The sequence below is a fragment of the Eschrichtius robustus genome, chromosome 13, assembly GCF_028021215.1.
Source record: "Eschrichtius robustus isolate mEscRob2 chromosome 13, mEscRob2.pri, whole genome shotgun sequence".
Taxonomy (NCBI): domain Eukaryota; kingdom Metazoa; phylum Chordata; class Mammalia; order Artiodactyla; family Eschrichtiidae; genus Eschrichtius; species Eschrichtius robustus.
In genome coordinates this window covers 23,650,956-23,672,706 of record NC_090836.1, presented here as the reverse complement: position 1 = coordinate 23,672,706, position 21,751 = coordinate 23,650,956, and the positions used below count along the sequence as shown (strand labels likewise).

The following is a 21,751-nucleotide window of genomic DNA, read 5'->3' as shown; positions in this document are numbered from 1 at the left end:
TACTTAAGGAACAACAATAAAGACATGTTCATCACTAATCTTAATCCATGTGTTTAGGGCTTTAAGTATTTAGGATAGATTTAGACATTCTCAAATTTTATTTTAATTTTATTTGTCTCATTCCCTCAAAGACATGGAGATAAAATATTATGTAACTAGAAGAGCAGTAGATTTCCTACTTTTCTATCACTTATGACAAAGATTTCGCTATGATATAGTTCTCAGTCTTTATAACTACATCGGTAGAAGCCCAATATAATGTAATTATTCTATAAAGTACGCATTAGTCCCAAGCTTCTATACAAGCAGTATAAAGAGTTTCTACTCCAGTTATTTTAAATATTCCTCTCAAAGAATTAATAATAAAATGAAAGCAAAACCAGCAACTGTTTAAAATATATATTTTTTGAAACAGGATTCTGGGTTATATTCACATCTTGCCTGTGAGTTACCAAACACGGATCACCAGCTTTCAAAGACTGTGATACGTTCAGATACGCTTAACTAAACCCACAAAAATTAAATTTTTCTTGATTGATTCAGAAGCCACTTCAGATCTTTACAATATCTCAGGATCTTTTTCAAGAACTTCAATTGTGATTTTTAAATACAGGTATACCTCATTTTATTGCATCTCGCTTTATTGTGCCTCGCAGATAATGTGTTTTTACAAACTGAAAGTTTGTGGCAACCCTGCATTGGTGCCATTTTTCCAAGAGCATTTGCTCATTTTGTGTCCCTATGTCACATTTTGGTAATTCTCACAATATTTCAAACTTTTTCATTACTATTATATGGAGATCTGTGACGTGACTTTTGATGTTACTATTGCAAAAAGATTACAACTTGCTGAAGGCTCAGATGAGAGTTAGCATTTTTCAGCAATAAAGCACTTTTTAATGAAGGTATGTACATTGTTTTTTTTTACACATACTGCTACCGCAGATGTAATAGACTACAGTATAGTGTAAACATAACTTTTATATGCACTGGGAAACAAAAAATTTGTGTGACTCACTTTATTGCAACATTTATTTTATTGCAATATTTGCAGTATTATGGTGGCCTGGACCTGCACCTGCAATATCTCCGAGGTATGCCTGTAGCTAATTTTTGAGCTTTTTGGTTATTTGAATTGGCAGTTATAGTAACATGGTCTCTTATATTGTTTTAGTATTATCCAAGGATTCTTTTGTTTGCATGTTCTCATTTCTTGAACATCTCTTGTCCTCTCTTTCTTTTTTGCAGAAGTGGAGAGAAGGGTGAGGGGATACAGGCTTTTAAGGTGGTTATTTTCCTCTATATATCTACCATTCATAGTAACTAAAAATGTACAAATGCCACAATGTAGTGGTACTGTTATTTATGTCTTAATGCTGATGCCAAAATCATTTCACACCACTTATTGAATTAGCAAGACAAAAAGAACAATGGCTTGAATTACAGCTGTGTTCACTGTCTGTGTTTTGTCAGTTATACCTGTATCACAACTCAAGGCACTAAGAGCCAACAGTCAAGGGACTGCCTCTGGAGATAGTATGTCTACCGGACTATGACCTGTGCAAGGTTAATGACCGAAAATCAGACGAAAGAAGAACCAGAGCCCATGCTGATGATGCCTTTAAAAATACCAGAATGTTAGCTGCAGATGGACAGTGGTTATATAAAATAAACAGCTGGTGATCTTTCTAAGAAGGGCTTTTTGTGAAGCCTAAGGAAGGCCGGGTATGGTTATTATGATCACCAAATAGCGTGAATGAGAGTTTGGGGCTTTGTTTTTGTTTTTTTCAATAACTTATTGAGGTGAAAGTCATATAACATAAAAGTAACTATTTTAAAGTGAGCAATTCTGTGGCATTTATCACATTCACAGTGTTGTGCAACCAACACCTCTCTCTAGTTCCAAAACATTTCCATCATTCTAAAGTAAAACTCCTTACTCACTAAGCAGTCTCTCCCCATTCCTCTCGCCAACCTCTGGCAACCATCAGTCTGTGTTCTATCTCTATGGATTTACTTATTCTGGTATTTCACATAGATGGATTCATGTCATATGTGATCTTTTGTGTTGGGCTTCATTCATTTGGCATGTTTTGCAGATTCTGAGAGTTTTGGTTTATTGGAGACATTTAAGCAGTCTTACGTATTACGTATTAAGCAGTCTTATGTATTATGTATTAAGAAGTCTACTATGTATATTAGAACTCCCAAACATTTTTACATTGTAATCTGGACATAAAAATTACCTCTGAAGGCTTCGGAATAGACTCCTTTTCCTGTTCAAAACAACAATAGTATTTAAGATTGTTATAGGAATCCTTTATCTAGTCAGAATTTCTCACATATATATATAATTCAACAAATTAAAATAAATTTACATCTATTCCTAAGCTACAAAATCTCACCTTCATTTATTTCCTACAATGTTTTATTAAAGTCTCCACTTTGGGCTTTACTTTCAATCTTTTATACTCATATTTCTTAATATTTATCATTAACTATGGTATCTAATAATTTTCCATTATTGAAACCACAAACGGGAAAAGATGAAGATCCCTAAATGTTTTCTTCTCAGGGTAACAGACAGAAGAAACACAGGACCAACCCCGTCTGATGACTCTTTCTTCAGATTGCCCAGGCTGCTAGACTTTTGCAGACTTGAAGTTCTAAAAATAACAATAACAACAATTATGATTAATAATAAGTGGCTCTGGTGTCACTGTTTCTAAGTAGAATGCCTTGGAAAGAAACTAAGATTGTATGTGAGTGGAAACCTGGAAATAAAAGAAAATCTGGATTTAGGCAGTCACTTATGTGCTTAACTAAATTATAATGTTCAGTTCTTTTAAAAGCAGGGGTGGTTAACGGCCCTGCCAATAACTCTAAATGTTCTGCACATGTCAGAATAGCTGGAAAAACACTTAGGACTATCCTGTGATGTCAATATTTGAAAATAAACCAGTGTTTTCCATGGATTAGTGGCGTATCCTTTGCAAATACACATACACACCGGGGACTTTTAAAATACTCATGTACTTTTTATGTATAATCATCCTAATGAAAATACAGGACAAAAGTTTTACTTTCCAATTTACAAAGGAATCAATTTTCTGAGTCTGGCACAGCACTTCATTTTACAGTTCTAATCAAGCATAATAGAGGAATCCCTATTGTTGCCTATAATAACTCATGTACAATCCTAGTAAAGGCAGAGTGACAGTGTGAACATCTGGAGAGCCTTTCTCTTTCACATAAGTAGCATTCAATTATACGGAGCTGGTGTTACTCAAAAACTGAAGGCAGGAGTATGTGACCAGTTTAAAAACAGAGCGAAAAAAAGTAACATCTTTGCTCTAAGACACAGAATAATATACTACACCAACAAAACCTTTAAAAGGCATTTCTCATGTATTTATGTGTAAATAAGTTGCTAGAAATGTTGACTACCAAATACAGTAAAAGATAACAGAGAGCAAAGAAAAGATCTCATCTTTGAGTACTGCTCTGAAAATAGATTTTCCTAATGTAATCCAGACATTAACTTGGATAAACTTAGCTATTAGGTCAGCTTATTAAGTTGAAAGTGCAAAAAACCACGGCAGCCTTGCCAGCCATCACATCATTCTCTGCGATGCTTTTCTGATACACTTATATCCAGAATATAAGTCAGTACAAAAATGAAATTAAAAGCACTGAGCTTCAAATGAAAACTGATGAAGAAAGGCTAGGATGGCAGAAACCTGGCATGAGATAATGGTAAAAGAGCGAGTGTTGATGTGTTACTTTACAAACCCCACTCCACCCCCCCCCCAACCCAATCATTATGGCTGCATTAGTTCATTCATGCCTCAGAGTCATTTGTTTTTAATACTAAGTCATTGTTAGTGTAACAGAAGCTTCCTCTTTCCCAAGCATCAATCATATTTTTTTACATTTGATAAAATAGAACTTACGAAAGACTATCACACAGTTGAGTTTCAACAGCAGAACCAAGGATTAGTTTTCCATCACTAAAATATTAAAGAAAAAAGGTATTTATGAGCTTCATGAAAAAAAAAAGACCATATATATTCCAGCTGAACAGAATTGTCAAAAACAAAAAACTGTGCAAGGACAGTTATTTCTCTCTCTCTTTTTTGATATTCTATTTAATTTTACTTGATCTAATTGTAAGATTAGGCAATTAATTTGGGAAGATGGTCCCCCCAAATTCTATTTGCCTACAGAGGAACTACTATATCCCTCTCCTGTCTCCTTCACAGCGTCTTCCAAACAGCCTCAGGCACATACATGACTGCCACTAGTCTGCTTGCAATCCTTTGATGGCCACCTATGACCTAGGATATAAAATCCAAGTTCCCTAAAATCCCTCTCTAACCTAATCAGCACACCTCCCCAGCCTCATCTCCAGTTACTTCCTACTTCACACCTTTTATTTTAATAGTACAGAACTGCATGGGGTTCCCTGGCACAGGTCTTGCTATTTCTTGCTTCTCTGGGTAAAAGATTATGTCTGAAAATAGCACCCCTGCTTTTGGTGGATCTACTTTTCTGGTTATTTATATTGCAGTTAGATCATAAATGACATATACTTCTCCTCAAGTGACATCTCTGGCTTAGGAGGCAATTTCACTTTTTCAGACGTTTCCAAGCCTTTAGATGCTGGCAATAATGAAGGGATTGAAACTTGCAAGACGCTGGTGTGGAACTGTAATATAATAATAAAAGGCCAAATATCAATCCAACAAACAAACAAAACACAAGCCACAGAGTAACAAAAAATAAATAAGACAATTAAGTGGTCTATTTATGGCTAAAATTTCATACACCTGTGTTTAGAACTCTATTCTTATATTTATAAAATGGTTTCAGGATATAAACATCTGTAAGTGTTAATCAGAGAAAACATTCTGGAAGAAAGTAATTTTTGAACTTGCTTCTGAAGAAGACACCGAATATTGAGAATAAGACATAAAACATATCATTAAGTAAGTTAATAGTAAAATCTAACAACTTTAAGCCCCGGTTGAAATCTTGGCCCTGACACACTTGCCTAAGTGACCTTGACCATAGGCAATCACTTAACTGCCTTAAACTTAGGCAAGTCAGTTTTCTCCTCTGTAAAATGACAATGGCAATGCCTACCTTACAGGGTTGCAATGATTTTAGATGAGATTTGGTTAAAGAGCTTCGTAAACAAAGCACGATTTCCATTTTAATTTCTACCGTTAGTCTAATATAGAACATTGGTCAAGCCAGTTAATTATTATTCTATATGTGAACAAGCTGACTAACTTCGATGAACAGAATTGACAAAAAGTGTAATTAAAACAAATTATAATAGACTTTGTGGCTACACTACTTAAACCATGTTGATTAATAGTAACAATATTATAGCAAAAACAACAAAAAAACATAATACATTTCCCCCCAAAAATGCTTTGTATATCCTAAGGATGGATTTGGTCAAAGGATTTCTAAACACTGGTTTTCAGTAATTTCTGACAACCAGAGAGGGGTTAGAATTTGAGCCACTCCATGAAGCAATAAATGAAACACTTCAAAAAATATTCCAGTAAAAAAATGAGTGAACTCACTTCTGCAAGTCAACCAATCTGAGACAGCTCTTGGCTTCTGCGAGTCAGCTAGTCAGGCAGGGACTCACACCAGGAACACACTTCTGAATGCCAGCCAGTCAACAACAGTCTCGCCTTCACAACCACACACAGCTGACGTCAACTCACTCCTGCCGCTGAGAGCCCAACCCCTAAGCTCCTGGCATCCTAAAAACCCTCCATATGATCCACTCAAAGAGAATGTCCTTGACCAGCAAAGTTCACTTACTTAAATAAGCAATAAATTCAGCTTGGTGATTTTTGTTTCAGTTACTGAGTGGTATTCTCACTCTGTGATACTATAAAAGGTTATAAAATGTGGAGTCTGTTAAAGTAACCAGACTGGGCACAAGACGGAGTCACTCATGCTAAGCCCCATGTTAGCAAGCCTGAAAATAACTAAATTTTCTCTGCTTGGCTCTCCCAGAAAAGGAAGGCCTAGGTCAACCAGTCAGCACTTCCTGCTCAGCACAAGTTACCTGGCTGGGCCCCAAGACCACTCTTTGCTCCATGTAAGGAAATAACCCTGCTTTAAGCAATCAGCAAATGCCAAGTAAGACTTCTCTGTTCCTGCTCCCTTCCACCTGTAAAAGTCAAGGGGATGTTGCTGGATTCATGAATCACTGAATAAAGCCAACAAGATCTTTAAAATTTACTCAGTTGAATTTTGTTCCTTAACAAGTCGTATTACTATAAAATAGGAGATTACTTCACTATCATTTTTTTCAGTTTGAATCTTTACGATTCATCCTGGGCAATTTATTTAGCCACCATCCCCGTTTCCTGAAGTGCATGTACTTCCTTGGGTTCCTAATCACAGGGAAAAATAGCTACACTAGCAGACTGACCCATTCTCTTGATTTCCTTTCAAACTTTAGAGCTTTCACTCCATGCTCAAATCACCCTCCTGGCTTTTCTTTTAAAATGAGGCTGAACACCCTCAATCCTCCTCAAATCATTCTTATTCCAAACTAAAAATCTGTGATTAAACTACAATTCACATAGCAAAGACTTCTTTTGGTAAGGATATGAGATTCTCTAGGTGTATCCTCTGTAAAAGCAGCCTCTTTCTATAAATGTAGCACATGCCTTGGCTACCATACGTTCTTTTTTTCTTTCAGTATAAATATTTAACAATTAGGGGATTTTTGACGGTGAGCCACAGCCACCCCCTGCCTCTGCAGGAGACCCTCCAGCGCTAGCAGATAAAGAAACAGAAGCCAAAGACCTGTTAGCAGGAAAGTCAGCACTGGAACTCAGGACTTTTGATTGCAGAGACCACCCACACACTTCCACGTCTTCTGTCTCTCTCAAGGCCCAGCCCTGTCTTCTGAAGAGAGACCATGTGGCTGATAGGCTCTTGGTGCTCTGGCCTGGTGTCAGGCCTGAGCCTCTGAGGTGGGAGAGCCGAGTTCAGGACATTGGTCCACCAGAGACCTCCCAGCCCCATGTAATATCAAGCAGCAAAAGCTCTCCCAGAGATCTCCATCTCAACACGAAGACCCAGCTCCACGCAACGAACAGCAAGCTCCAGTACTGGACACCCAATGCCAAACAACTAGAAAGACAGAACACAACCCCACCCATTAGCAGAGCAGCTGCCTAAAATCATACTAAGTTCAAAGACACCCCAAAACACACCACCAGATGTGGTCCTGCCCACCAGAAAGACAAGATCCAGCCTCATCCACCAGAACACAGGCACCAGTCCCCTCCACCAGGAAGCCTACACAACCCACTGAACCAACCTTACCCACTGGGAGCAGACATCAAAAACAACGGGAACTACAAACATGCAGCCTGTGAAACGGAGACCCCAAACACAGTAAGTTAAGCAAGATGAGAAGACAGAGAAATACACAGCAGATGAAGGAGCAAAGTAAAAACTCACCAGACCAAACAAATGAAGAGGAAATAGGCAGTCTACCTGAAAAAGAATTCAGAGTAATGGTAGTAAAGATGATCCAAAATCTTGGAAACAGAATGGAGAAAATACAAGAAACGTTTAACAAGGACCTAGAAGAACTAAAGAGCAAACAAACAATGATGAACAACACAATAAATGAAATTAAAAATTCTTTAAAAGGAATCAATAGCAGAATAACTGAGGCAGAAGAATGAATGGATAAGTGACCTGGAAGATAAAATAATGGAAATAACTACCGCAGAGCAGAAAAAAGACAAAAGATTGAAAAGAATTGAGGACAATCTCAGAGACCTCTGGGACAACATTAAATGCACCAACATTCGAAATACAGGAGTCCCAGAAAAAGAAGAGAAAAAAAAAGGGACTGAGAAAATATTTGAAGAGATTATAGTTGAAAACTTCCCTAATATGGGTAAAGAAATAGTCAATCAAGTCCAGGAAGCGCAGAGAGTACCATACAGGATAAATCCAAGGAGAAACATGCCAAGACACATATTAATCAAACTATCAAAAATTAAATATAAGGAAAAAATATTAACAGCAGCAAGGGAAAAGCAACAATTAACACACAAGGGAATCCCCATAAGGTTAACAGCTGACCTTTCAGCAGAAACTCTTCAAGACAGAGGAAGTGGCAGGACATATTTAAAGTGATGAAAAGGAAAAACCTACAACCAAGATTACTCTACCCAGCAAGGACCTCATTCAGATTAGATGAAGAAATCAAAACCTTTACAGATAAGCAAAAGCTAACAGGATTCAGCACCACCAAACCAGCTCTACAACAAATGTTAAAGGAACTTCTCTAGACAGGAAACACAAGAGAAAGAAAAGACTTACGATAACAAACCCCAAACAATTAAGAAAATGGTAATAGGAACATACATATTGATAACTACCTTAAATGTAAATGGATTAAATGCTCCCACCAAAAGACATAGACTGGCTGTATGGATACAAAAACAAGACCTGTACATATGCTATCTACAAGAGATCCACTTCAGACCTAGGGACACATACAGACTGAAAGTGAGGGGATAGAAAAAGATATTCCATGCAAATGGAAATCAAAAGAAAGCTGGAGTAGTAATTCTCATATCAGGCAAAACAGACTTTAAAATAAAGACTATTACAAGAGACAAAGGACACTACATAATGATCAAGGGATCAATCCAAGAAAAAGAGATAACAATTGTAAATATTTAAGCACCCAACATAGGAGCACCTCAATACATAAGGCAAATGCTAACAGCCATAAAAGGGGAAATCGACAGTAACAAAACAATAGTAGGGGACTTTAACACCCCACTTTCACCAATGGACAGATCATCCAGGCAGAAAATAAATAAGCAAATACAAGCTTCCAATGATACATTAAACAAGATGGACTTAATTGATATTTATAGGATATTCCATCCAAAAACAGCAGATTACACTTTCTTCTCAAGTGCTCATCGAACATTCTCGAGGACAGATCATATCTTGGATCACAAATCAAGGCTTGGTAAATTTAAGAAAATTGAAATCGTATCAAGTATCTTTTCTGACCACAGTGCTATGAGACTAGATATCAATTACAGGAAAAAATCTGTAAGTACAAACACATGGAGGCTAAACAATACACTACTAAATAACCAAGAGATCACTGAAGAAATCAAAGAGGAAATCAAAAAATACCGAGAAACAAATGACAATGAAAACACGATGACCCAAAACCTGTGGGATGCAGCAAAAGCAGTTCTAAGAGGGAAGTTTATAGCAATACAATCCTACCTCAAGAAACAAGAAACAACTCAAATAAACAACCTAACCTTACACCTAAAGCAATTCAAGAAAGAAGAACCAAAAAAATCCCAAAGTTAGCAGAAGGAAAGAAGTCATAAAGATCAGATCAGAAATAAATGAAAAAGAAATGAAGGAAACGATAGCAAAGATCAATAAAGCTAAAAGCTGGTTCTTTGAGAAGATAAACAAAATTGATAAATCATTAGCCAGACTCATCAAGAAAAAAAGGGAGAAGACTCAAATCAATAGAATTCAAAATGAAAAGGAGAAGTAACAACTGACACTGCAGAAATACAAAGGATCATGAGAGATTACTGCAAGCAACTATATGCCAATAAAAGGGACAACCTGGAAGAAATGGACAAATCCTTAGAAAAGCACAACCTTCCGAGATTGAACCAGGAAGAAATAGAAAATTTAAACAAACCAATCACAAGCGCTGAAATTGAAACTGTGATTAAAAATCTTCCAACAAACAAAAGCCCAGGACCAGATGGCTTCATAGGCGAATTCTATCAAACACTTAGAGAAGAGCTAACACCTATCCTTCTCAAACTCTTCCAAAATATAGCAGAGGGAGGAACACTCCCAAACTCATTCCACGAGACCACCATCACCCTGATACCAAAACCAGACAAAGATGTCACAAAGAAAGAAAACTACAGGCCAATATCACTGATGAACATAGATGCAAAAATCCTCAACAAAATACTAGCAACCAGAATCCAACAGCACATTAAAAGAATCATACAACATGATCAAGTGGGGTTTATCCCAGGAATGCAAGGATTCTTCAATATACACAAATCAATCAATGTGATAAACCATATTAACACACTGAAGGAAAAAAACCATATGATCATCTCAATAGATGCAGAAAAAGCTTTCGACAAAATTCAACACACATTTATGATAAAAACTCTCCAGAAAGCAGGCATAGAGGGAACTTACCTCAACATAATAAAGGCCATATATGACAAACCCACAGCTAACATCGTACTCAATGGTGAAAAACTGAAACCATTTCCACTAAGATCAGGAACAAGACAAGGTTGCCCACTCTCACCAATATTATTCAACATAGCTTTGGAAGTTTTAGTCACAGCAATCAGAGAAGAAAAAGAAATAAAAGGAATACAAACTGGAAAAGAAGAAGTAAAACTGTCACTGTTTGCAGATGACACGATACTATACATAGAGAATCCTAAAGATACCACCAGAAACTACTAGAGCTAATCAATGAATTTGGTAAAGTAGCAGGATACAAAATTAATGCACAGAAATCTCTTGCATTCCCATACACTAATGATGAAAAAGCTGAAAGAAAAGTTAAGGAAACACTCCCATTTACCACTGCAACAAAAAGAATAAAATACCTAGGAATAAACCTACCAAAGGAGACAAAAGACCTGTATGCAAAAAACTATAAGACACTGATGAAAGATATTAAAGATGATACAAATAGATGGAGAGATATACCATGTTCTTGGATTGGAAGAATCAACATTGTGAAAATGACTCTACTACCCAAAGCAATCTACAGATTCAATGCAATCCCTATCAAATTACCAATGGCATTTTTCACAGAACTAGAACAAAAAATTTCACAATTTGTAGGGAAACACAAAAGACCCCGACTAGCCAAAGCAATCTTGAGAAAGAAAAACGGAGCTGGAGGAATCAGGCTCCATGACTTCAGACTATACTACAAAGCTACAGTAATCAAGACAGTATGGTACTGGCACAAAAACAGAAATATAGATCAATGGAACAGGATAGTAAGCCCAGAGACAAACCCATGCACATATGGTCACCTTATTTTTGATAAAGGAGGCAAGAATATACAATGGAGAAAAGACAGCCTCTTCAATAAGTGGTGCTGGGAAAACTGGGCAACTACATGTAAAAGAATGAAATTAGAACACTCCCTAACACCATACACAAAAATAAACTCAAAATGGATTAAAGACCTAAATGTAAGGCCAGAGAGTATAAAACTCTTAGAGGAAAACATAGGCAGAACACTCCATGACATAAATCACAGCAAGATCCTTTCTGACCCACCTCCTAGAAAAATGGAAATAAAAACAAAAATAAACAAATGGGACCTAATGAAACTTAAAAGCTTTTGCACAGCAAAGGAAAACATAAACGAGACGAAAAGACAACCCTCAGAATGGGAGAAAATAGTTGCAAATGAAGCAACCGACAAAGGATTAATCTCTAAAACATATAAGCAGCTCATGCAGCTCAATATCAAAAAACAAACAACCCAATCCAAAAATGGGCAGAAGACCTAAACAGACATTTCTCCAAAGAAGATATACAGATTGCCAACAAACACATGAAAGGATGCTCAACATCACTAATCATTAGAGAAATGCAAATCAAAAGTACAATGAGGTATCACCTTACACCGGTCAGAATGGCCATCATCAAAAAATCTACAAACAATAAATGCTGGAGAGGGTGTGGAGAAAAGGGAACCCTCTTGCACTGTTGGTGGGAATGTAAATTGATACAGCCACTATGGAGAGCAGTATGGAGGGTCCTCAAAAAACTAAAAATAGAACTACCATATGACCCAGCAATCCCACTACTGGGCATATACCCTGAGAAAACCATAAGTCAAAAAGAGTCGTGTACCACAGTGTTCAGTGCAGCTCTATTTACGATAGCCAGGACATGGAAGCAACCTAAGTGTCCACTGACAGATGAATGGATAAAGAAGATGTGGCACATATATGCAGTGGAATATTACTCAGCCATAAAAAGAAATGAAATTGAGTTATTTGTAGTGAGGTGGATGGACCTAGAGTCTGTCATACAGAGTGAAGTAAGTCAGAGAGAGAAAAACAAATACCGTATGCTAACACATATATATGGAATCTTAAAAAGAAAAAAGTTTCTGAAGAACTTAGCTGTAGGACAGGAATAAAGACACAGACGTAGAGAATGGACTTGAGGACACGGGGAGTGAAGAGGGTAAGCTGGGACAAAGTGAGAGAGCAGCATTGACATATATACACTACCAAATGTAAAACAGATAGCTAGTGAGAAGCAGCCGCATAGCACAGGGAGATCAGCTTGGTGCTTTGTGTCCACCTAGAGGGGTGGGATAGGGAAGGTGGGAGGCAGACGCAAGAGGGAGGAGATATGGGGATGTATGTATATGTATAGCTGATTCACTTTGTTATACAGCAGAAACTAACACACCATTGTAAAGCAATTATACTCCAATAAAGATGTTAAAAAAAAAAAATTAGGGGACTTTTCCCTCTAAAATAGCTCTTATTCCTTAACTGATTCCTTGGGTTTTTTTCCTTTCCGTTTTATTGAGATGTAATTGACATATAGCCACCGTATAAGTTTTAGGTGTACAGGATAACGACTTGACATACCTACACTGTGATATGATTATCACAGCTGAGTTTAGTTAAACTAACATCTATCACCTCATATAGATACCAGAAAAAAAAAACATTTTTCCTCGTCATGAGAACTTTTAGGATCTACTCTCTTAGCAGCAGCTTTCAAATATACAATATAGCAATGTTAACTGTAGTCACCATGCTGTACTTTACATCCTCAGTACTTAGTTATAGCCAGAAGTTCATACTTTTTGACTATCTTCATCCAATTCCCCTTCCCGCTAATTCCTTGTAACGGCATATTTTAGCTCTCTCTTACATTTAAAAAAGAAATGCTGTTTTCTCCCTGAATTCAGTTTCATTCAATTCAAATTTCATATTCTCATTACATAATTATGAGCAGCAGATATAAAAAGTAAAGATGCCATTTGATTTCTTCTCGCTACTTACAATAAAATGTTAGAAGAGAGGTGACCAAAGAAGCAACTGTTAAATATAAAGGAGCCAAGATTATTTACTTGAAAAATTAAACTGTTTCTCATTCCTAGTCTCCCTAGACGGAACATTACTTATTAAAATTAAGAAATGGTTTCAGGGCAAAGATCAAGCACAGGTGCTGTCAGGAAAACAGTCTTAAGATGAAGCCACAGGTGTGGCTTTGTGAAGACAGGAAAATTCAAGGTGGTGCTGTCTCATTGAACCTTTCACAAAGATCAAAAACTCTAAAAACAAAGGAATATCCCATAGTGGCCTTACAGGGAACCTAAGGCAGTAAAGGGCTTTTTGTGAAGATATTTGCGGATATGCTTTTAACAAATGGAGTGGATTAGGCTCAGTAGTTGTGGCGCACGGGCTTAGCTGCTCCGCGGCATGTGGGATCTTCCCGGACCAGGGCTCGAACCCGTGTCCCCTGTGCTGGCAGGCGGATTCTTAACCACTGCGCCACCAGGGAAGTCCCTCTAGTTGCTTTTTTCAAGTTTAACAAAGTCAGGGGGAAATTTTCTTCCATGATCTTTTTTTAAAAAAAACTGAAAGCAGTCACTGTTTATTAACTGACCAGATTACAAAAATAAACATGGTAGACATCTTAGTTCATCCTTCTAATAGACGTGTTGATCTGGTCTACCCTATTGCCAACATCTCTACCTTCTAAAAAGTGGGTGGTCTTTTTCTTCACTCCACCTCATGAAGATAATTTGACGGGCCATAGGAAGGCGTTTGCTTCTTTGAAGCATTTTTCAACACTACAGATCCCGTAAATCAGATCCTCCATGCAGATGACTCCATATTTACCAAGAAATCAATCAATCAATGTGTTATCTGTCAGGGCAATTTGCTTCTTATTGTTTTGCCATAACTACGCTTGTAGATCAGTTCACCTGCTGACTTCAGGTTTGGGTACCCCCAGGCAATACATGGCTCCACAATCCCCAGCATGTTAACTGAAGTCCATCATCTTTCACAGTTACCACCACAAGTGACTAAAATAAATTTACATAATCTCACTTTACTTATTCCCTACTTATTCTTTAGGAAGTAGATTATAATCTAGTACTGAAGATGACATCCATCTCCAAGGGATTCATATGTCTTTCCTGAATTACATAAGCGGTTTTGACACTGCCCAAGTGTTTATTTATTAATAAAGAGAGGGAAAAAACACACATTTCAAATAAAGACCAGGAGGTCACAATAATTGCCAGGACAAAGCAAGTCAGTAACCCAACTGAGAAAAGAACCCATGTCTTTGATGTTATCAATGGCACTTTAACTTTCAATGACAGAGTCTCTTTAACATGAAGAAACTATTGAGTCTATAAATACCTCTTCTGGAGCACTTGTGTTAAATGGGTCATGACTGGGAGATCCCATTACCGGCGTAGATGACAGGTTTTTCTCCAGATCACTAAAGCCCTGTGCGTCCAGCAAAGTGGAGAAGGAACTGGAAGGGAGCAGGTCTTCAAAGTCGCCATCTTGGCCTAAGCAACGACAAAGCGGAAAGTGGACACCAGCAACTCTTCATTTTTTACTTTCGGAGGAAGATAAGAATCCCAATTATCTTGAATATAAAAAATTTTCTGATCCTTAAAAATCAGAGAGTCAACTCCTGGCATCACTTGAAGAACAAAAACGTGGGACCTAGGAAACAACATCTTAAACTGTGGGCACCTAAGGCCCAGGGACTCTTGGGCCACATGAGTATCCAGTAGTGGTATTAGTAGAGGTATTAATTACTAGTGGTTTAATAGGCACAATCATAGACCCACAGCATTGATGTTAAAAGTTAACTTAGTCCAACAACCCTCCTGTAATTCTGTGTCAACATTTGGGGCTTTATAAATTTTAGTTCAGAAATAACCCAGTTGAGGAATACCAGTGGTACAACAAAACTGATTCTGAACAGCAACAAAGTCACCATTTAGACAACTCCATTTTCATTGCTACTGTGCTCTTGAAAAAACGTAGACAGGAAAAAAGGAAAAGAAGAAAAAATAGATGACCCTTTGATCCCTCTTAAGAGGATCCTTTTTTGCCATTCATTTCATTTTAAAGTAGAAAGAATGGCCTAATGGAGAGAAGGAACCACGTAACCAGCAAACCAGCAACTCTGAGAATTTTTTTACATCTCTAGAAATGAAAAGGATTAAGTGCTGAACAAAAGTGCCAGATATTCTTTTTTTACAAACAGAATGGTCCTTCCAACTATTCTCTGAATAATACAAAATGGCAAATCATATACTTGTTTAAAGATACTAACTAGACATAGCTTCTTAATTTAGGTTTTTATTAGATTTTTACTCTAATTTTATTAGAATTTAGGTGTTCTTAAAATTGCCTGAGGATTACCTAAATAAATATAAATCCTAGTGAGAAATCACTGTTTACATAACTCTTCAATAGAACAGGACATAATTTTCAATGGTTTATAAAAATCTATCCTGCTGTACATGGTTAAAAGCTATCTCTTTTAATTATGTATTTATATGCGTAGAAAAAAAAGGCCAGAAAGAATTACATGAAAATGCCAGCAATGATCATGCCAGTGCAATTTTGAGTGATTTTTTTACCCTTTTTATCTGTTTTCCAAGTGTCTTACAATGTAGTCTAATTACAGAAATCAATCTGCTCTTCCTTGATTTTTAAATATTAGAATTATAGTGTTGAGATTCTATAAAATCAAACAATGTTTTAAATGCTATGACTATGTAAAAATTAATTACTTGAGAATTTGCAATATTCCTTAGGAGACTCCTGTGAAGGTTTAGAAAATGGTGAGTGGTAAGAATTGTCATAAGTCTACACTGATAATTAGAGGTTCATTTGCTCATTCAGATATTTATAAAGTCTTAATAATAGGCCTTCTGGACAAAAAGATGAAGATCCATTTTTTTCAAAGATCCTGGTCTAAAGCAGAATTTTCTTGCTTTGTGAACCAACACATCAAGATTAAAATTTCAAAATCCAAGTGTCCCATGAGTACCTTCCAAAAGACTTATTTATTTCCAGCACTTACTTTTTTTTTTTTTTAATAGCTACTGATATGTGTAATTCTAGGTAATTTCTTTTTTTTTTTTTAACATCTTTATTGGAGTATAATTGCTTTACAATGGTGTGTTAGTTTCTGCTTTATAACAAAGTGAATCAGTTATACACATACATATATCCCCATATCTCTTCCCTCTTGCATCTCCCTCCCTCCCACCCTCCCTATCCCACCCCTCTAGGTAGTCACAAAGAATCGAGTTGAACTCCCAGTGCTATGCGGCTGCTTCCCACTAGCTATCTATTTTATATTTGGTAGCCAGCACTTAACTTTCAAAGCAAATAACCCCAACTAGGCAGTGCTAATGAACAAGAGAACTTTCAAAGTTCTTCACATTTTTGCATGTTTTGAATGACCCCCAAAGCTTTGCCACATTTGTGGATGGCCAACTGGCCCATCAGCAGATAAAATAATAATAAATACAACAAAATGCATACTATCTTTACCTAGATGTTTTACAGATTTTTTAAAAACACATTAAAAGCTGAACACAATCCCCCTCAACCACTTCCATGTTCCTTCTCTAGGCTTCCCCCTCTTGGTAAATGGAACCATCAACTGCTAGTTGCTTTAGTCAGAAATGTTGATCTTTCTTGATGCCTTCTTCTTCTTCACTCTCCTAATCTAATTCATCACACTATCGAGTTGATTCTAACACCAAAATACATTTCCAATCAGCACCATCAGATCTTCCCACTGCAATACTGCAAGGGTCTCTTGATTGACTTCCCTTCCTTCCAACACTGCTGGAATAGTCCGAGAGGTCCATAGTCCATGATGGTCCATTTGTCACAAAGATCATGCGGTTGACTTGTTCAGACCATTCAGTGGATCCCTCTGGGCTCGAATAAGAGCTGAACCTCTCACCTTGCATGACCTGGCCGTGCTCACCTCTATTATCTCATCTTGTCTCACTCTCCCCCCTGCTCACTACCTTCCAGGTACACTGGTCTCCTTTTGTTTTTTAATAAACACACCAAGGTCTTCTTTCCCCGAGGATCTTGCAAGTGCTGTCCTTCTTTCTCTCTGCAGTGTTACCTAATCAACTCCGTGGAGAGGCTCTCTCTGGGCAACCAACCAACAGTGTACTCATCAGCCGACACACTTTCTGGCAGAGAACAGATGCCTAATAACATCACTGAATGAATGAAATGAGCCACCTAACTTGAAATAATGGATATACTTCATGAAAGAAATTGAGGCCAAATGTAAAAAAGTTCATAGCCACTTAAAAATCAAGTAAAGCAGAAAAGTCTTTAGAGCTACACTACCTTTTTTACCTTGGGCCAGTACCACTGTATCTTGCATTTTCTTGTACCTGTTCAGGCACTGTCGAAGATCTTCTATTTTCCGATCCTATTAATAAATAAATTATCATCTTTAATACTATGATTTTAAAACAACAAAAGTAATTGTGACACAAAGAATAAGTAGACATGAATTATTTACATTATTCAAAGAATACTTCTAAACTTTAGTAAAACTGGTAATGTCCAGAATATTTTGCCTATGTACATCAGAGACATAGAAAAAGTACCTCTAAATTTAGAGATCCTATCCTTCAGCTGCCATCTTTAAAAAACAAAAACAAAACAAGGTAATAAGATACAAAAGGAAACAAAAAAAACAAGAAAAAAATCAACTTCATTTACTCTCCTCTCTAACATAAGTCAGAGCTTGGAAGAAAGATCTACACCTGCTATCTTTACCAGCTGCCATTAATCACCATCTGGCTTTTCCCTCCTCAAAACACTCCACCAAAGCTGCTTCAATTAGTGATCAGTGACCTTCTTTACTAAAAACAACAGACACTTTTCATCCTTTTTCTAATTTGACTTCTAGATGGCACTTGATTGACCCCCACTCTTTCCTTCTTTCACTTTTCTCTCCACTCTTTCTTTTCTTCTGTTTTGATTTGTTAATTCCTTGACCAGATAAACATTCTACTTCCATAACCCCCACTATCTTCTCAACCCAGAATATAAAATGTTAGAGCTTCAACGTGTTGTCCTTTACCCTCTTCTCTCTTCCCAGGCCCTCAGTGTGGTAAATTATAAAAATGGGCTCCCTAGCTCCCCCCACATGGATTTGGGGCATGGCCATGTGACTTACTTTGGCCAATGAAATATAACAAATGTGGTTCAAAGCAAAGGCTTGAAAACTATTTGCACATTGGGGCTTGCCCTCTCTTGCTGCCCTAGGGAACCCTGAGGCCACTACATGAAGAAGCATAGGCTAGGGCTTCCCTGGTGGCGCAGTGGTTGAGAATCTGCCTGCCAATGCAGGGGACACGGGTTCGAGCCCTGGTCTGGGAAGATCCCAAATGCCGCGGAGCAACTAGGCCCGTGAGCCACAACTACTGAGTCTGCGCGTCTGGAGCCTGTGCTCCCAACAAGAGAGGCCGCGACAGTGAGAGGCCCGCGCACCGCGATGAAGAGTGGCCCCCGCTTGCTGCAACTAGAGAAAGCCCTCGCACAGAAACAAAGACCCAACACAGCTAAAAATAAAAATAAATAAATTAATTAATTAATTAATTAAAGGGCTTTCCATAAAAAAAAAAAAAAAAGAAGCATAGGCTAGTCTACTGGAGGATGAGAGACCATTTGGAGAAGAGACAACCCAGCTGGGGTCAACCTAGACCAGTCAATCACCAGACATGTGAGTTACACCATCTTAAACCATCCAGCCCCATTCCAGCCACTGGCTAATGGTAGAGATCAGCAAAGCCAGACCAGACTAGAAGAGCAATCTAGCCCACCTACAAAAGTATGAGAAATAATAAATGTGATTTATCATGGAGCAAAAGCAAACTGACACATGAACTATAGTTTTGTCCCCACCAATCTATATATTTCAACTCTACATTTCTCCTAAAATTGATGGGGTTCACTCCCCACCAATCTATAATCCTACATTAATCCTAAAATTTAGATTGATTTTCCAATTTTCTATGAGAAATCTCCTTGTAATGTCCCATGAACATATCAAATTGAGTACATCTAAAATGAAGCTCATTATTTGCCTCCAGTATCTTGGTCTCTGCTTGGATTCCCTTAACTCTTTTATGGGCACCATCATTCACCCCACTGCTCAACCCAGAAACTTACTCCCAAATCCAAAGATTTAAAAATCTTGTCGACCTGTAAATTTCTCTGAAATCCCTTCCCTCCTTACCACTTCACTGCCATTGCCTTACTTCAGCCCGTCTTCATTTCTCACTTATTTTAACAGCTTCTTAATTCTTTTGTCTTCATTCTCCCTCCCTTATCCTTGCTTCCATTCTGCCACTGGAGTTAGCTTTCTAACATGGCAATTTAATTATCTCACTGTCCAAGGTCTAAAGCTGAGAACCCAAATCATGAAATCATTAGCCTCACCATAGCACTCTCTCATACACCCAACTCCTCCACCTGTATCTCCTGCTCCAGAACATTCCCAGCACGCACTGGCTGTTTCAAGCCTTGGTTCTGAGACATATTTTCACTCATGGATCCTTTGCCCAGAATCCTTCATTTTCCTGATGAATGACTCTTTGCTCTCCCTCAGAATTTGCCCAAATATGTCCTCTTTGAAGACTTCTTGGAACCACCAAGAAGTTATGTCACTCTTGCTGCTCCTAGAGAAGTCTGAGCATCTAGTAAGCCCTCATTCAACACTAGGATTTTCGTTTGTTATTGTTGCTTTTTGAGGGAGAGAAATTAAAACAAAATGAATTTTAGTGATTTTTTTTTTCAAATTAAATCTATGTGGGCAGCTTGCTAATGACTTTTCTTTTTATTTGATGTGGGGAAGACTAGCAAAAAGAAACCTATATATGGGTAGGTGGGTAGGAGAAAGAGCTTATTTCCATTGAATAAAGAACGAAAAGAATGAAAGGCAATAAATAAATAAATAAATAAATATGCAAACAGAGTAGGCAAGAAAGAATTAGAGAAAGAAGCTTATGATGAGACAAAAAGATCAAGACAAAGTTCTTTGGCATTTGCTTGGTTTTTATTTCCTTGAAATTACTCTTTTCGTGGGAAAATGTCTCCTTGTTCTATTCATTAAACGACACGAGGGGAGAGCAGTTCTGATGACAGGAGCTGAACCTGCCTGCTGGGTATATGGCTGGTCAGGGAAGCCAAGAAGAAGCATGTTTCCTTAGTAGGGTCCCTGCATCTTAGCAGGATGAAGTAAGGAGAAGCAACAGCTGGAGGAAAGACCCTCTTGGAGACCTTGGCATTAGGCCAGCATAGCTAAAACAAAGCCGACTGCCATCCTTGATTACATGGTGCCTGTGCTTGTTTCCTGGTATCTCACCATCAGGAGAGCAGAGACAATCCCAGATGTGAAAGAGGCCAGGAGTGTGAAGGAAATAACATGTTCCTAGAGAAGAAAATCAACATGATCATGAAGCTAAAGTTGCCATGGCTACCTCCTTCAGAGTTCATAGGGCAGTCCAGAATTTCCAGGGACCACAGAAAGGATGTACTATGGCCTGTATCCTTTGTCTCATTTGTCACCTGAATATAAAGAGCTGATCTGTTAACTTGAATATTTTCTAAATTCAAGGGGGTGGGCGGGAGGGGTGGATTCTCAGTGGAGCCAGGGCTGCTGGTCTCCATTCCTGTCTGTGCAGCACAAGTACGTCTATGACCCGCCCCCCGAGAGCAGGCCCACTTGGGCAGGAAGGGAGAATGCTTGCCCCTTAATGTGAGCTGTGTTTAGGCGATGTTCTTTCAAACTGGGATATCTGATGAGAATGCATGGAATGATCAAAATGATGTTATTACACATCCAAATAAACACTTAAATTTCATCTAGTTACCTTTTCTTCATTTGCTGCCATCAAAGACTCCACAGCCTTTTTCATTTTTTGTACTTCAATATCTGAAATATCACAACATCAAATCAGAAGTCTGTTTAGTTAACTTGTGTGACAATAACAAGAAGCTACTGACTCTTCAGATTGAAATGTTGCAAGGTAAAGATGTTAATAATTTGTTCCACTTTCTTTTTTTTTTTTAAAGGCACATTTACCATTCATATTCTCTTTTAGGGAAAACCTGAAAAATGAACACTTTCTAACTCACCTTAATAGTCATCATTCCAGAGAGAAAACAACTACCCTCTCTCAAAGCAAGAACAAAATCCTCATAAGAACACTGAAGATGAAATTTCAGTGCTATAACAATAAAAATACAGAGTTTTCGAAGAAGAAACTTATAAAGCAGGTGAAAGCAATGAATGGTGTATATATGACAAAAGCAGAGAAAATGATGTTCGGTTATAACCAAGATGGAGACACAAATGGTAAGAGCCTGAAGGAACGTGATATTTACATGAGTATCATGCTAAGAAGCTGGCTGTAGGTTCCATACAGAAGGATAACAAGTACTTTGCTTCATCTATAAACTTCATTTCCAGTACTATTTTAAAACGTTTTTAAACAATACTATTTTAAAAGGCCAAAGTAAGTGATTCTCCTTAAAATGTGATATTCAAATACAAAAGCATGTTACTTTAG

The 21,751-nt window shown here is 37.6% G+C and overlaps 1 protein-coding gene across 8 annotated transcripts in view; it reads right to left on the bottom strand.

The window, feature by feature from the left end:
• PPFIBP1 (PPFIA binding protein 1) overlaps window positions 1-21,751 on the bottom strand; it is a 175,718-nt gene that overhangs the window by 15,866 nt on the left and 138,101 nt on the right. For 6 of the 8 annotated variants that reach the window (XM_068561797.1, XM_068561792.1, XM_068561791.1 and 3 more), the window contains 7 exons: window positions 21,053-21,114; window positions 17,514-17,598; window positions 14,523-14,677; window positions 4,593-4,708; window positions 3,954-4,010; window positions 2,606-2,666; window positions 2,247-2,276 (listed from right to left, as the gene is read on the bottom strand). In XM_068561797.1, coding sequence (XP_068417898.1) covers window positions 2,247-2,276; window positions 2,606-2,666; window positions 3,954-4,010; window positions 4,593-4,708; window positions 14,523-14,677; window positions 17,514-17,598; window positions 21,053-21,114 — 566 coding nt within the window. The remainder of the gene's footprint in view (window positions 1-2,246; window positions 2,277-2,605; window positions 2,667-3,953; window positions 4,011-4,592; window positions 4,709-14,522; window positions 14,678-17,513; window positions 17,599-21,052; window positions 21,115-21,751) is intronic. The other 2 variants (XM_068561794.1, XM_068561799.1) reach the window with 1 other exon arrangement.